General features: G+C 51.0%; 1 protein-coding gene across 12 annotated transcripts in view; it reads right to left on the bottom strand.

Moving 5' to 3' along the window:
- The window catches only part of RAPGEF1 (Rap guanine nucleotide exchange factor 1), a 159,078-nt gene extending 145,250 nt beyond the window's left edge, over nucleotides 1-13,828 (bottom strand). For 7 of the 12 annotated variants that reach the window (XM_077967439.1, XM_077967441.1, XM_077967453.1 and 4 more), the window contains exon 1: nucleotides 13,494-13,697. In XM_077967439.1, coding sequence (XP_077823565.1) covers nucleotides 13,494-13,554 — 61 coding nt within the window. In that variant the 5' untranslated portion in view covers nucleotides 13,555-13,697. Of the gene's footprint in view, nucleotides 1-13,493 lie in introns of all 12 variants that reach the window. The other 5 variants (XM_077967448.1, XM_077967461.1, XM_028834702.2 and 2 more) reach the window with 4 other exon arrangements.
- Between the last annotated feature and the right edge of the window lie 907 nt (nucleotides 13,829-14,735).

Here is a 14,735-nt window from a genome sequence, read left to right as displayed (position 1 = left end):
TAAACAGGAATGAACCAGGGATAAAAAGGACAATCTGATGAGTCTCAAAGTCAGTACAGAGTAAAAGGCCGATCACACACTCTATGGTTGTATTTACATGGTATCCTGGAAAATGTAAATCTATAGGTATAGATAAAAAACAGATCAATGCTGGCTGGGCATGGTGGCTCACATCTGTAATCCCAGCACTTTGGGAGGCTGAGGCGGGCAGATCACTTGAGGCCATGCATTAGAGACCAGCCTGGCCAACATGGTGAAACCCGTCTCTACTAAAAATACAAAAATTAGCAGGACGTGGTGGTGGATGCCTATAATTCCAGCCCCTCAGGAGGCTGAAGCAGGAGAATTGCTTGAGCCCAGGAGGCAGAGGTTGCAGTGAGCCGAGGTGGCACCACTGCACTCCAGTCTGGGGGACAGAGCGAGACTGTGTCTCAAGAAAAAAAAGAAAGCAAGCAGGCAGATCCACGCTGCCAGGGTGGGAGAAGGGTATGACTGCAAAGGGGCGGCAAGAAGGCTTTTCTCCCCAGGGCGATGGAATTGGCCTGTATTCTGAATGTGGTAGTGGTTACGCAAATCTACACGTGTTAAAACGCACAAAACTTTATACCCCACTAGCCTGGCAAACATAGGGAGACCCTGTCTCTACAAAAATAAATTTTTAAAATGAAAAGGGTGTGGTGGTATACACCTGTAGTCCCAGCTACTCAAGAGGCTGAAGTGGAAGATTCCTTGAGCTCAGGAGGTTGAGGCTTCAGTGAGCCATGACTGCACCACCGCGCTCTAGCCTGGGTGACACTGTGACCCCACCACAAATGAAAAACAACAAATACAACTGTATATCCCCACAACATCAATTTTACTGTACATCAATTTTTTTAAAACCTCACTCATAAGGGAGAGGTTCCCCCTTTTATCTGTGCAGGCATTACACCCAGCAGCTTACAAGCCCCATTTCACAGAATCCTTACCAAATTCCGGGAAGGCATAATTACTGTCACTCGGACTCAGATCTGACTGAACTAAGTCCTGATTGTTTCAGATAACAAAAATTCTATTTGATCTTTCCAAGACCCTGGGTATTTGCAAATTCTCATTTGTCATATAGTAGTGGGAATTTACAGCTTGGCAGAAACATGTCCACACATAATGAATCTTTCTCCCTGGGGACAAGGTCCACAGAGCTTCCATCAGACTCTTGGGAGACCTATGATCTTAAAAAGCTCAGGAACCTCTGTTCCAGTTCAAGGCCCTCAAATTATAGAGTGGGGTTCAGAGGCCCAGGAGGGAATCCTGGCTTGCCCCAGAGGACACGGTGTGTCTGTGGCAGTGCCAAGCTGGTTCCCTCTTCATCGCCCAAAGATGTCACAGGTCCAAACATTTCTGGCGATTGTGACTCACCTGCTCCCCATGACTTTAGCCTACAGAATTTCCTCAGCAGTACATGCATTTCTCCTGCCAAGCTGAGGCCAGGGAACTCGGCACCCCTGTAGCAAGGGCAGTCCCTAGCCCGAGTCTCAGTAATCCAGGTCCCTAGCCCAATTCTTACTTGTCAAATATAAAAGCTTCATTCTATAACCTTGCATATTTAGGGTAATTAATAGAGAAAGCTCCTCGTGAACAGAAAAAAACAAGGACAGATCATGCAGAAAAGCATGCTTTTGATCTGTGCCTTTGGTTTTCTGATGAGCTCAGAGAATTAATATTTGGAAGGCACTCTTGACAAGCTGAGGCAGAAGCACAAATTAGTGTGGTTATGCTAATTGAGAGGTTCTGTAGCTCCAGGACGAAATGATTACAGAAAGTGAAAAGGGTTGACTGGGCTTTGGTCTCTGCAAATAGCACTGTGCTTCATGCTAGCTGCATGGACAAATTTGCAAGGAGACTACACACGTTTACTTTCACGTACCCGAAATTCCCCGTGGAGCAGGGGTTAAGGAAGACTCAGAACACCACAACAGCATTTCTGAATTTATCTTTACTGTGAAAATTAATCAAGAAAGAAAAACAAAGGGTATGAAATCCCCCTTCTTGCAGTGCTCAATGCAATTTGTACGTTACTTGGTACACGAGGACCCTGAATGTCTTGTGGTTTTTAACTGTCACAAACGCAACACTCTGTGATCATTTCACCTCCAGAGCTGAACAAAGACAATTTAATTAATCCCTGAGAGTCACTCCGCAAGGAGAAACTGGGGAGGTGTCTCTTGAGACAGGGCAAAAAATATACCTGTTGGTGTATCAGCCCCGCTGTGGCTCTGACATATACCACAGCCTGCAAGCACAGGCCCATTCCTTCCAGAGAGACTCAAATGAAAATCAGGGCCTCATGCTCTGCCTGCATGCACTGGGACACGTGTAGCTGAAATGAACTGCCCTCTACTCGTCCTATGAGTGATCACTTCAAGTGATCACTTCAAAAGTTTATTACTTAATTGGAGAAACCTCCTCCCTGGACTTCAGCTTTCTTAGAGAGAGAAAGAGAAAGAACAAACCAGCCTAAAAGGAAATACCTCAACAGCCAGGGACCTCCCCTTCTCTGTGAGTACTGAGGTTTGAATTTTAGTTACCAGATTACCATTGTTAAAGAAATGATCACTTTAGAGGAGAAGGCCACCTGACGTAAGAACAAACGCTAAGGTTTATCGAGCACTTCTCATGTGTCCAGACTCTGATTAAACGCTTTACGCACATCATCTCATTTCATTCTCCCTCCATGCCATAAGGCAGGTACTGTTAGGATTTTCTCCATTTTACAGATAAGTAACTGAGGCTTTGACAAGACAGAGTGACATGCCCAAGATCCCACAACAATGACACAGGAGGGCTGGTATCTAAAGCCATAGCTGGAGGACCTGAAGCACATGCTCTCAAGTCACTGCTCTGCACCGGCTCACCGCACAGATGGAGAGACAGGGTTGGGGAAGGGCACTGATCCGGTACCTCGGTGCAGACCCAGAGGCCATGAGGCAGGTCTCCCAACTCTCAGCTCAGGCTCATGCTGCCTGTAACATGGTTGAGGGTGTGAGAGTTAACATCAAAAGTCTCCTGTGCACAACACAGGTGGTGGCTGATTGTCAGTTCCCCAAGGGCACTGACGCCTCAGCCTTCTCAGTACCCTCTCCTCCCTGGCAGGCTGCTCCACACTCAGTGACAGCCAGCGTTGGGTGGGCGGATGGACGGAACTACTTTAACTCATAAGGGCCACTTCCCACTGTTGTGCCATCTGTGAGAGGTTTCTCCAAAGCAGATTCTCATGCAATATTTTCAGCAAATGTACTTTTTAAGCCACTTCAATAATGGAGAAACCAGGGGCTTCTTCATAAATCTGTAGGCAGATGTGGTGCCACCTTAACAGTCCTACAGAGAGCTGGAAAGCCCCAGGGGGAACCCCAGAGTACATTCTAACCCAAGGCAGTGGTGGTGCCGTCAAGTCAGTCCTAGACCCCAGGAAGGGGAGAGAACTGAAACTCCAGTTCTCAGCAATACACAACCCAACCCTGGCAAGTCACTTCCCTCTTGCTGCCTCCCTTTCCTCAACTGTCAAATTGGCACAATACCTGCCATTGCTGACTCTTTATAAGGACAGAATTAATTAAATCACACACATATCTGAAGGTAAAGCTCCTAGGATCATTCCTGGAACACAGGAAATAATAAATGTGAGCTGCCATCGTCCTCATCCGGGAAAAATTCTTGTGCAACTGCAATACCTTACGATAAGAAACAAATTGGCCGGGCGCGGTGGCTCACGCTTGTAATCCCAGCACTTTGGGAGGCCGAGGTGGGCGGATCATGAGGTCAGGAGATCGAGCCCATCCTGGCTAACACGGTGAAACCCGGTCTCTACTAAAAACACAAAAAAATTAGCCAGGCGTGGTGACAGGTGCCTATAGTCCCAGCTACTCAGGAGGCTGAGGCAGGAGAATGGCATGAACCCAGGAGGCGGAGCTTGCAGTGAGCCAAGATTGCGCCACTGCACTCCAGCCTGGGTGACAGAGCAAGACTCCGTTTCAAAAAAAAAAAAAAACAAACAAACAAACTAACTAACAAAATTAACAAAGCCCAAAACAACAAAGAAACTAATCTGTACAAAATGTTTCAAAACCTATTTTGATGATTAGTTAAGTGCTGTCCAACATTTACTACCATTAAAAACCATCAACAAAACAACCCTCAGTAAGTCCACATACTGCAGTCGAGACTCACAAAGAACCAGCCTTAGGGCCGGGCGCGGTGGCTCATGCCTGTAATCCCAGCACTTTGGGAGGCTGAGGTAGGCGGATCATGAGGTCAGTAGTTCGAGACCAGCCTGGCCAGAGAGACCAGCCTGACCAACATGGTGAAACCTCATCTCTATTAAAAATACAAAAATTAGCCGGGCATGGTGGCGGGTGCCTCAAATCCCAGCTACTTGGGAGGCTGAGGCAGGAGAATTGCTTGAACCTGGGAGGGGGAGGTTGCAGTGAGCCGAGATCACCCCATTGCCCTCCAGCCTGGGTGACAGCAGAGAGAGACTCCATCTCAAAAAAAAAAAAAAAAAAGAAGAAGAAGAAGAAGAAGAAGAACCAGCATTAGAAAGGGCTCTGGGGTGGGTTTATCTACCCTACCAAATTACAACAAAGGCAGCTGAGGCTCAGAGAGATGAAGCAATTTGCCCACCGTCACCCAGCCAGAAGCAAGGCTTCCGCGGTCCCCTGTGAGCTGCAGCAGGACAGCCAGAAGGAGAGCTATCTTTCAAAGGAACCCTCAGGATGACGGGGTATCCTGTTAGCGCAGCAGCTGCCTCTGTGGCAGAGGGGTCCCTGGAAACGCGAAGGCTCATTTTCACCCACGTCACAAAGCCAAGAGAATGATATCAGAATCAATGAAAATACAGATGCATGGGGAATAGTCTGATGGGCTTTAGTCCTAACTTTGCCCCAACTCAGTATATGACTATGTGTAAATTTTAACTCTTTCAGATCTCAAAGACTAAGCTCCGTGTCTTAGTTTCCTCCTCTGCAGAATGAGAACAGTTAACAGTACCTTTCTCCTATTGAAAGGATTAAATGCAACCACAAGTGTAAAACACACAGAAGCGAGCCTGGCACAGCACGTGGTAAGTGCCTAATGAACATCAGCTACTACTATTATTTGTATTTATTATTGAAAGGAGGGGTTGAGAGTAGCCAATTCCATGACTCACGAACAATCATCCATCTATTTATTCAGAACCATCACTTGAAGGAGGATGGGAGCACATGATAACCAGCAAATAAACACAACCACTGTTTCCAACCAGGGGTTTTGTTTGTTTGCTCATTTGGGGTCAGCTAAGTGGCTATTTAACACGGTCACATTCCACTGGCTGTCAGCTGTCCTCTCTTCTCATTCCGTGTCTTTCCTTCTCTCAATTACTGCCAGCGTCACACTCCTGCTCCGTCTTTAACAATACAGTGTGTGGCTGGGAATCGCATCTGCCAGGTCCACACCAATGGCACAAATTTTAAAAAGCTATAGAGCAAATGCCTGAAATCCGGCCCTCTGAACCCAGCCCTGGGCAAACCCACACAGCATCCTGTGCTCAGTGCTCCATTTCTATGCTTTAAAAGCACTGCAGAATTGCCTGATCACAAAACTTAATATGCAGTAAAGTCACTATGTGGTTCCGGCAAGCCAGTGAAAAGCAAAGAGAAAGCCTGCTGCTAAGGGACTGATGGGGACAGAGGTCTAAGCTGTGACAGGAGTCATGGTGTTCCAGGAAGCAGCAGTCCAGACGGCAGGGTGGGTGGGACGTGGGTTCAGAGAACTGCCACCTGTCTTTCAAACTACGAATGGAAGAAGAAAGTGGGACAAAGAGGAATTGTGACCAGCAGACAGCAGAGTTCTAATACACTCAGGTGAGCCTCTCCCCTGTACCTCACGGAAGAAGGGGAAGTAGCAAGAAAGACTGCCCATGCCCCTTGACAAAGAAGGAAGGCGGAGCCAGAGGCACACCAACAGCCTGCACCCCAGCCCTAGACAGCACACACCACACAGTTATCCTGGCAAAAGACAGTAATGCTGCAGAAAGCTAGTCCTAAATCACGTTGAAAGGCCAACTGAAAAAAATAAATAAATAACAAGTAGGGACAGGGATTCCTGGGACGGTGCTCACTATGGGTGTCAGGCTGAGCAGAGCTGGCACAGGCCTTGGTTTGTAAATACAGGGCAGAATGAGCATTGCCTACAAGTGCTTTGCTCCTGAGTATCCCAAAGAACCAGGCAGTCACTACAAGTGGAAGCTCAAAGAACATGCACTGACTGACAGATGCAGCGTCAGAGCCGAGTGGCGGCTCAGCCTTCACGGTGTCCTGGCATTCTCCCAACAGTGTTCTGGGAATTTGATCCTAACTTCATCATTAATGTTCAGAGGACTACAGGAAAACACTGACCAAGGTGTATGGTTAACACAGAACCCCCAACTAATTGCACACCACTCATCAGATATTGGTCCTATTAATGTACCAAGAAACATCCTTATTGGCTATTTAAAACCAGAATAAGCTACATCTAAAGATAATTTGAGACTTGGAACCAGAAACTGAAATTCATTCCATGATAACATTAACGAAATCCACTCATTCTTTTAGTAACTATTTATTGAGCACCCATTGCGTTCGAGGCCCCGTGATGGCACCACAGCGGTAGACAGGCACACTCCCTCACGCAGCTAATGATCTCTTTAACGTTTCACTTGTTGATTTTTAACTTGCAGAAAGGAAACTGGGGCTTTGATTTTGAATGAGTTAAACATCATTCTACTCAAGCACTGATCTGGGGCATTTCCATGGAATTTAGTACCTGTTAGAGGAAGAGAAGGCACAAAGAGCCCAGAGGAAGTTGATTTTGGTAGGGGAGGCTGTGAGAACATGCAGGAAGTGGGTTTTCACATTGTGTTTAGGGCGGAGGGTCCAAGGAGGAGCCTCGGCCACGGCTAAGCAGGAAGGACGGCATTCAAAGAGGCTTCCCCATTAGTGGTTACCTAATGGTCTTCTTATGTATAAAAAAGGGCCTGCAGTCACGCATGCGGGGCTTAAAACCTAGATGATGGGTTGATGGGTGCAGCAAACCACCATGGCACATGTATACCTCTGTAACAAACCTGCACGTTCAGCACATGTATTCCAGAACTCAAAATTAAAAAAAAAAAAAAAGTCGGGGGGGGGGCAGGCTGCAGCTTAAAAACACAAACAGAGGAGCATTCCTTTTGAGTCCCACTCCTTCCTGGCACTGATGAGGAAAATAAGCCCCAGGAAAGGGTACGAATCACCCAAGGACACAACTCAGACGTTCTCAAACAGATGACCAGAAACTAAGATGACTGGCCTGCTGGATGACAGATCCCTTAATAATTCACAAACGGTGGGTTTTATTTATTTACTCATAAAACAGCCTTTGGGGCAAGACGGGTGACGGCTCAGAGGAACACCTGTCCCGGCGGCGAGGCGGCCGCGGGGTGGGGCAGGCGGCGGGTTGTCAGGCCTGTCCTCTTTCCAGAGCGTGATCTTATCCTGGCCACAGGGAACACGCTCAGCTGGCCTGAGGTAAGACCCAGCCTGGCACTCAAGGCAATCTCCGATCCGGGCTACTTTGGGAGATATTTTTCTGCAAGCTCACACATGACTCATCTCTACAGACCTCCTACAAGGTCTCTTGGCTACAAGGAATCCCATTCAAACCGCCTCTGCCAACAGCTGCTCTAGAGACCAGGAAACATTTGGGGTTGCTGTGGTTGATTTTTTCTAAAAACACATTTAGCTGGTGTTAGTGTTATTTCTTATCTCTCTACAGCATTGTTAATGTGACTAGTATCATGAGTATCAGACGCAGCCTAAAGACTGTAGTGGCCCTCCCTTAATTTCACCGGTAGATCTTTTTTTTCAAACATCAGAAAAGAGATTGAGAAGCCTGAAGAAGAATTAAGACAGAAAGCTACTGTCTCCCCAGCAACCAGGGAGGCGCTAACAAGTGCTCTGCAAAGGCAAGAAAGGGGGCTGGTTCCCTATTCCACTTCTCTAGGGCATGACCTTGGGCAAGAAACCAAACTTCCCTGGGCCTTAGCTGCCCTCAGGAGTAAAAGAGGGGTACTCAGCCCTGCTCTCACCCCCTGGGCTGTTGTGAGGATGAAATAAAATGAGGTAGTCTATAAGTGCATTCTGAAAACCATAGGAAATGGCAGAAATGTTCAAGATCGTTCTGGTTCTACCCCTGGACTGTGGCCTCCAGGGACAGGTTCCTGCTGGTTCCCTGCCACGAGGCATCACTTGGTGTTTGCCAACGAGGAGGCACTCCGTAAGTGTTAAAAAGGTGAGCGAAAGAAAGCGGAGTAGGTGCCATCAAAATGTCGCATTGCTTGACTGAGTACACTTTGACCACAAAAATTCCTAACTATGGGGGAAAAAGGAAGTACAAATTTGAAGAGTTTAAAATTGATCGAAATACAGTGACTGCCAATCTAAGAGGACCTCTTTCTCAGGCCACAAAAATGTGCAGCCCCACATGATAGGACTTGTATTCTTAGCATCTGCTCCGAGAAAATACATCATGACAAAAAAGTGACCACGAATGCAGTCATTGTAAATTTCTTTTTGATTCACAATAAAAGCATCTTCACACATTTGAAACCATAGCACATTGAGCATGAGACACCGTATTTATTCTGTCCTCAGGCAGCGTGCTGGGCAAGCCTGCGGCCACTTTACCAGGCCCAGTGAACTGCTCCAAGGTGACGGGAGCTACAGTGCTGGCAGGAGGGTCCAGTAAATGATGAAACTCCCAGCCAGCCTGTGGTTCACTGGGAGCACAGAGAGGAAGGAAAGGGACTATAAAAATATATATACCAAATTGCTTAACTTATGGCCAGCTCAGGTAGAAGGTATGGCCCAGGAGGCCGGGATCTTTGCTGTGTTCCAAGAACTAGAACAACTCCAGGCCCTTAGGAGGTTGCTCTGTGAGGTAGGTGACAAGTGAAGCTACTGAAGGAAGGAAGAAAGGAATGAGTGACTGAAACTGACGCATGCAGTCCAGGGACCTTCTTCCCTCCAGCTAAGGAGGCCTCGGTCTGCTCCCACCCCAGGAGACTGGTCCTCTACCCCACAGCCTGTGCTCAGCTAATTGGACCCATCCTCTACCTCTCACCTTAAGTCCCATTTTGTCACAGGAACACAGGAGTTTTCTGACTATCCCTCCCCACTACAAGTCTGATCCCTTGCCACCTTCCTGCCCACCCTGTGACACACAGAGGATGCCTGTATTCAGGGCAGGCAGCGCAACATCTGCTGAGTTCACCACTGAGTCCCCAGAGCCTTGTACGGAGCCTGATGGGGCCGGTGCTCGATCCCTGATGAATGAAGGATGGAGTAATGAGTCAATGAAGGGATGGGGCAAAGGTTTCAAAGTCCAGATAAAAACAAACAAACGTGAATCATTTCTCCGGGGAGGGGATGCAAACGCAAATGTCAAAAGTCCAAGTGGGCCGTCGGAGGTGTGGCTGGCTGTGGGAGTGGTGAGGGGCTCCGTGGGAGTGGCCGCCACCTGACACCCACCCACGGCTGCCTTGTAGTCAGGAACAAGGTCTCAGGGTTACCAGAGATTCTCATTTCTCAAGGGAATCAGGAACCTGGCTTTTGAGATTGTTGAGTGACTTCCTGATTTTTCAATACTGACCATCGATTCTTCTGCTTTTTCCTCAAGAACACACACAGATCCTACCCAGCATACCTGTGGACTGAATCCAGCCCGTGGCTGCCAGTCGGCGCTCAAGCTCCAGAAACGTGAGGGTATCAACTCTCCTCGCTCAGTGTCTCTATTGGAAGACACGTGAGCAAACAGAACCACAGTAACTGCTTGCACAACCAGAACCACGTTCATTTGTTCTCCAAAGCAGCCTCTACACAGTTGCATACATCTCCCATCAGTCTTCCAGAACGAGTCCCTCTGAGCTCCTAGGGAAGAGCCTCTTCTCCGCTGCAGACCTGCCCACAAGCTCACCCTGGGAGCGCCCTAATCTGTCCAGCTCTCTTCTACTCCCCACCTTCTCGTCATCTCTGGAAGCACTGTGGAGTTTAGAAAAGCCTCCCCTGCACCCTAGCTTCTTCCTGGCCCTCCAAATTCAACCCTTCTCCACTAGGTCTCACTTGACAGGCTCCCACCAGCCCAGCAAGTTGTCCCTGTGCCACCCTCTGGCCCAGACTGTCTTGATTCTCCATGGCACTTGGGACCCCCAGACATGAGGCCTACGACCTGGTGTGTCTTCTGAGGATATACATAGGTATGGATGAACCCCTCAAGGCCCTGCCCCAGCCAGGAACTGCTGCATGAGGAAGAAAATGTTCCAAAGAGCAGCAATGACTCAAAAGATCTCCCCCAGGGGTTAAGAGTCGTCCTGCACAGCACAGAGGTATCAGGCAAGGCAAGGGGGCGGGATGAGGAACAGGCTAGAGCTGCACACTATATGGGTTCCTGTGAAAGAGTTTCCTGTTCACCCAAAAAACCTTGGATGCCTTAAGCACTGAGAACTAAAAACACTGGTCCTTCTACTTTCAGGGAGAAGAGATTATGAACATATTTAAGCAACATTTCTGTTGCTTTGAGATAACAGAAAACAGCAAAACTCCAGTCACAATTGTTTGCCAGGTGTCAGGCTCTGCTGCCACTTCACCTAAGGGCCTCCCCTCTGAATCAAATACTCCTCTGGAGATTGACTAGTGGGGAGTCCATTAAAAAATCTCCAACAGAAACCTAACAAAATCTCATTGAAATGCAAAGGGCAGTTCACTGAGAATGACCAGCGGAGGCCACCAGGAAAGGTCATCCTCACTCCAGGAGCACCCCAGTCTTCCTTGGCAGTTGTTGTAATCTTTTGCTACGACTCCTATGAACCACAGCAAAAGACCTTCTGCAAGGAGGCTGGACCTCCAGCCAGCTCCACGTCTGTGATCCCCAATCTGCAGGCGAGGTCCTGACCCTGGTCTTGCCAATCTCAGAACTGTCTTACTTTTTCTGCTTCTCACAAAACGCATCTTCCACTGGCCGGGCGCGGTGGCTCAAGCCTGTAATCCCAGCACTTTGGGAGGCCGAGGCGGGCGGATCACAAGGTCAGGAGATCGAGACCACAGTGAAACCCCGTCTCTACTAAAAATACAAAAAATTAGCCGGGCGCGGTGGCGGGCGCCTGTAGTCCTAGCTACTCAGGAGGCTGAGGCAGGAGAATGGCGTGAACCCAGGAGGCGGAGCTTGCAGTGAGCCGAGATCGCGCCACTGCACTCCAGCCTGGGCAATAGCGTGAGACTCCGTCTCAAAAAAAAAAAAAAAAAAAAAAAAAACGCATCTTCCTCCCGCACCTTCCGCAGCTCCTAGTCACTCCTTCCCCCCTCTCCTCTTTCTCCCTGTCTCCACCAGGTATATCTCAGCCCTCTCTTCAGAGTCTAGCACAAACACTGTCCCCTCCAAAGTCTTCCTCATTCCCACACTGATGAAGGCCCTCTCTCACCGTGCCCGCAGCAGCACGGTCACTCGGTCTGGCAGCCTGGGTAGCTTAGGAACTGTGCGAGGTCAGACAAGCTTCTGTGGGAACAGGCACGTGCATCTACAACTCCCTAGCAGAAGGCGGTGCCCAGAAAAGGCCCAAGGACGACCTATGCTGAAATGAACTGGCCTCAGGTCTTTCTCCCAATAGCAGAGAACTTGAAGAGGCATTTCATTCCCAGTGGTTTGGGCTGTGGAAAGCATCTCATGGGATGACAGGTAATTTTTTCCTTTAAATTTTTCCATTCCTTTAGCAATGAGGTCTCACCATTTTGCCCAGGCTTGTTTCAAACTTCCTGGGCTCCAGCGATCCTCCTGCCTTGGCCTCCCAAAATGCAGGGACTACAGGCTTGAGCCACTGTACCTGGGTGACAGATGATTTTCAATGTGGTTCATTTTACTTTTCTGTGATTTCCAAGTTTTGACAATGAACACAGAATATTCTTATAATCAAAGAACCCAGTGAATGTTCTTTCTAAAATAAAGAATCCACGTTTCCCAGCAGTACCATTCTGACAGACACTATACGAGAAGTTCCTGAGAAATGCTGCACAGATGAACCCAAGTTATTTCTGGAGCAGCAGGTGTACAGGATGGCGACTCATGGTCACTGGGCAAGGCTGTGGGGGCTCAAATTCAGTGAGAAAAATAAGAAATGGCACCTGAATCCAAGCGCCCTGTCCCTCATAAAAGCACCCCAACTTCTGGTCAGAGGGCCGAGAATGAATACCCTAGGCGCCTGCTGCCCTCTTGCTGGCTGGACAGCCGGAACTCACTGAACCTCTCTGAGCCTGTAAAACTGGGACCATATTCTTTCTCACAGACTAGCTTCAAAAATTAAAGAAGCAATGCCTTTTAGGTGCTAAGAGTTAGATATATAGTAAACCCTCAAGAAAGCCTACAAAAATGTCCTTCTGTGCTTCAACCACAGCCTGCAAAAGTCATATTGCCTTGTGGGTCCGCTGCAGGGGTTCACCCCACCAGAGTATCCCAGATTCAACCCAGGAAACACAAGCAACTTCCAAAATCAAAGCCACAGACCTCCTTTGCAGCTCCCTAAAAATCTGCTTTCCCTAATTCAGACGCCAAGCTAACCTGGTACTTGGCTTATGACCACAGGACACGCTCCCAGTACAGGAGCCCAGGAACACCCGCCCACTTCACCTTAGACCCATGGATTCACATTTGCCCTGCAAGGTGCCGCAGGCTAATGAAGCCTGGGGCCCCATATGCGCGACAGTCATTGAATCTTTCGAGACTCTATTTCCAGGACAGGCAAACCCAGGGACTGGAAAGGTAACTCCCCTAGATTTCTAGGAACACACAAAGAGACGAGATCTGCATGAAGATTTATCATCTACATCAACCCACCGGCCCCCCACCTGCCCTCCTTGCAGGGCTGGGCTTGATCGGGGTGGGGAGGGGAAACTTGACTGTATCCTTAAAATGCCTCCACTCATCCAGCCTGCTTCCTTTGAAGCAACCGAAGTGGACGCGTCTGGTTAAATTTAAACTCAAGGCTCGTTAGAAATGACACATTTTACAGCTCAGCTCAGTTCACCTTCCGAGCGCCGAGCCCAGGCCGGGCACGGAGAGTTGCAGCCGCAGCAACACGCGGCCCGGGCTGTTCTTCCCCTGCCTGGGGCTCGAGCCATTTTCGGAAGTTCCCGGGGACCGCGGAGCGGCTCGCGCGCCCGGCCCCGGGTTGCAGGGGCCACGCCCGGCCCGACCCCCGGCGTCCCCGCAACGGCCGCTTCCCCCCGCGCCCGGCAGGGAATGGGCCTGGAGGAGAGTCTGCCAGGCGTCCTGACGAGGCCTCGGTGGCTTCACCCCGCCCCGGCGCACGCAGGGCCGCGCATCCCGGGGGACCCGCGCTCGGCCCGGGTAGCGGCGGAACCGCCGGGCCGGGCCCGGCCGGAGGGAGCCGCCCCGCGCCCGCGCCTCACCTGCTTTCTCGATCTTGCCGGACATTTCCGGGCTGCGCCGGAGGCCGAGGCCGCCGCTCATCGGGCCCGGGCCGGGCCGCCGCGGGGCGACAGGGGCGGCGCGCCCGCCGCTTGCCTCGGCCCTGGCTCGCCACGCCTCAGACCCGCGCCGGCATGGCGGGCTCCGCGCGGCCGCGGCCCTCCGCTCGGCGACCGCGCTCCAGCCCGCCCGGGCCCAGCCGCTCCCGCCGCGCCCGCCGCCGCCGCCGCTCCGCCTCTCGCGCGCCCGCCGCTGCTCCCCCGGCCCGCGAGCCGGCCGCAGCGCAGCGCCGCCGCCCGCCCGCCTGCCGGGCCTCGGCCGCGGCCACGGCCACAGCGCCACCTGCCGGGCGCCCGCCGCACCGCCACAGCGCCCCCTGTGGGCCCGGAGCCGCCCGAGCCTCCTGCTGCGACGCGCGAGACGCAGCGCCCCCTGCCGAGCCGGAGTCCCCACGCCGGGGCCTGAGGCCTGGGGCCTGGGGCCGACCCCACCTGGGACTCCGCATTCCTCTGCTGTGGGACTAGAGTCACCAGGTCCAGACCTGGGACTGACAGCTCCAACCCAGGGTCCTCGGTTGCCCAGAGCCTGGCCTGCCCCCTCACCAGAGACACAGAGACCTCTCCTGGGTCAGATCTTCCGCCTCAGGGCGTGGAACTGACACCCTCCCAACCCTAGCATCATCCCAGACCCAGCATCCCCTGTGGGCCAGAGGCTCCACGCCAGGGCCTGGAACTCACTCTCACCAGGACCCAACAAGCTCTGCTGGTTGGGAGCCTGTCCTGACACCCCCAAACCAGAGACGCAGCACTCCTTTTTGTTTGTTTGTTTTTTGTTTTTGAGACCGAGTCTCATTCTCTCGCCAGGCTGGAGTGCAGTGGCGCGATCTTGGCTCACTGCAACCTCTGCCTCCCGGGTTCAAGCGATTCTGCTGCCTCAGCCTCCCGAGTAGCTGGGATTACAGGCACATGCCACCATGCCCAGCTAATTTTTGTACTTTTAGTAGAAACGGGATTTTACCATGTTGGCCAGGCTGGTCTCAATCTCCTGACCTCGTGATCCACCCACCTCGGCCTCCCAAAGTGCTGGAATTACATATAGGTGTGAGCCACCGTGCCCTGCCCGCACCCCCTTCTTAACGGGAGACCCCACACCAGGGCCTGGGAGTGGCCTCATAGGACCTCCTGCCAGCCCAGAGGCTCCAAGCCAGGGAATGACTCCACTCT

The sequence above is a fragment of the Macaca mulatta genome, chromosome 15 (assembly GCF_049350105.2).
Source record: "Macaca mulatta isolate MMU2019108-1 chromosome 15, T2T-MMU8v2.0, whole genome shotgun sequence".
Taxonomy (NCBI): domain Eukaryota; kingdom Metazoa; phylum Chordata; class Mammalia; order Primates; family Cercopithecidae; genus Macaca; species Macaca mulatta.
This window is presented reverse-complemented; position numbering and strand designations above follow the sequence as displayed.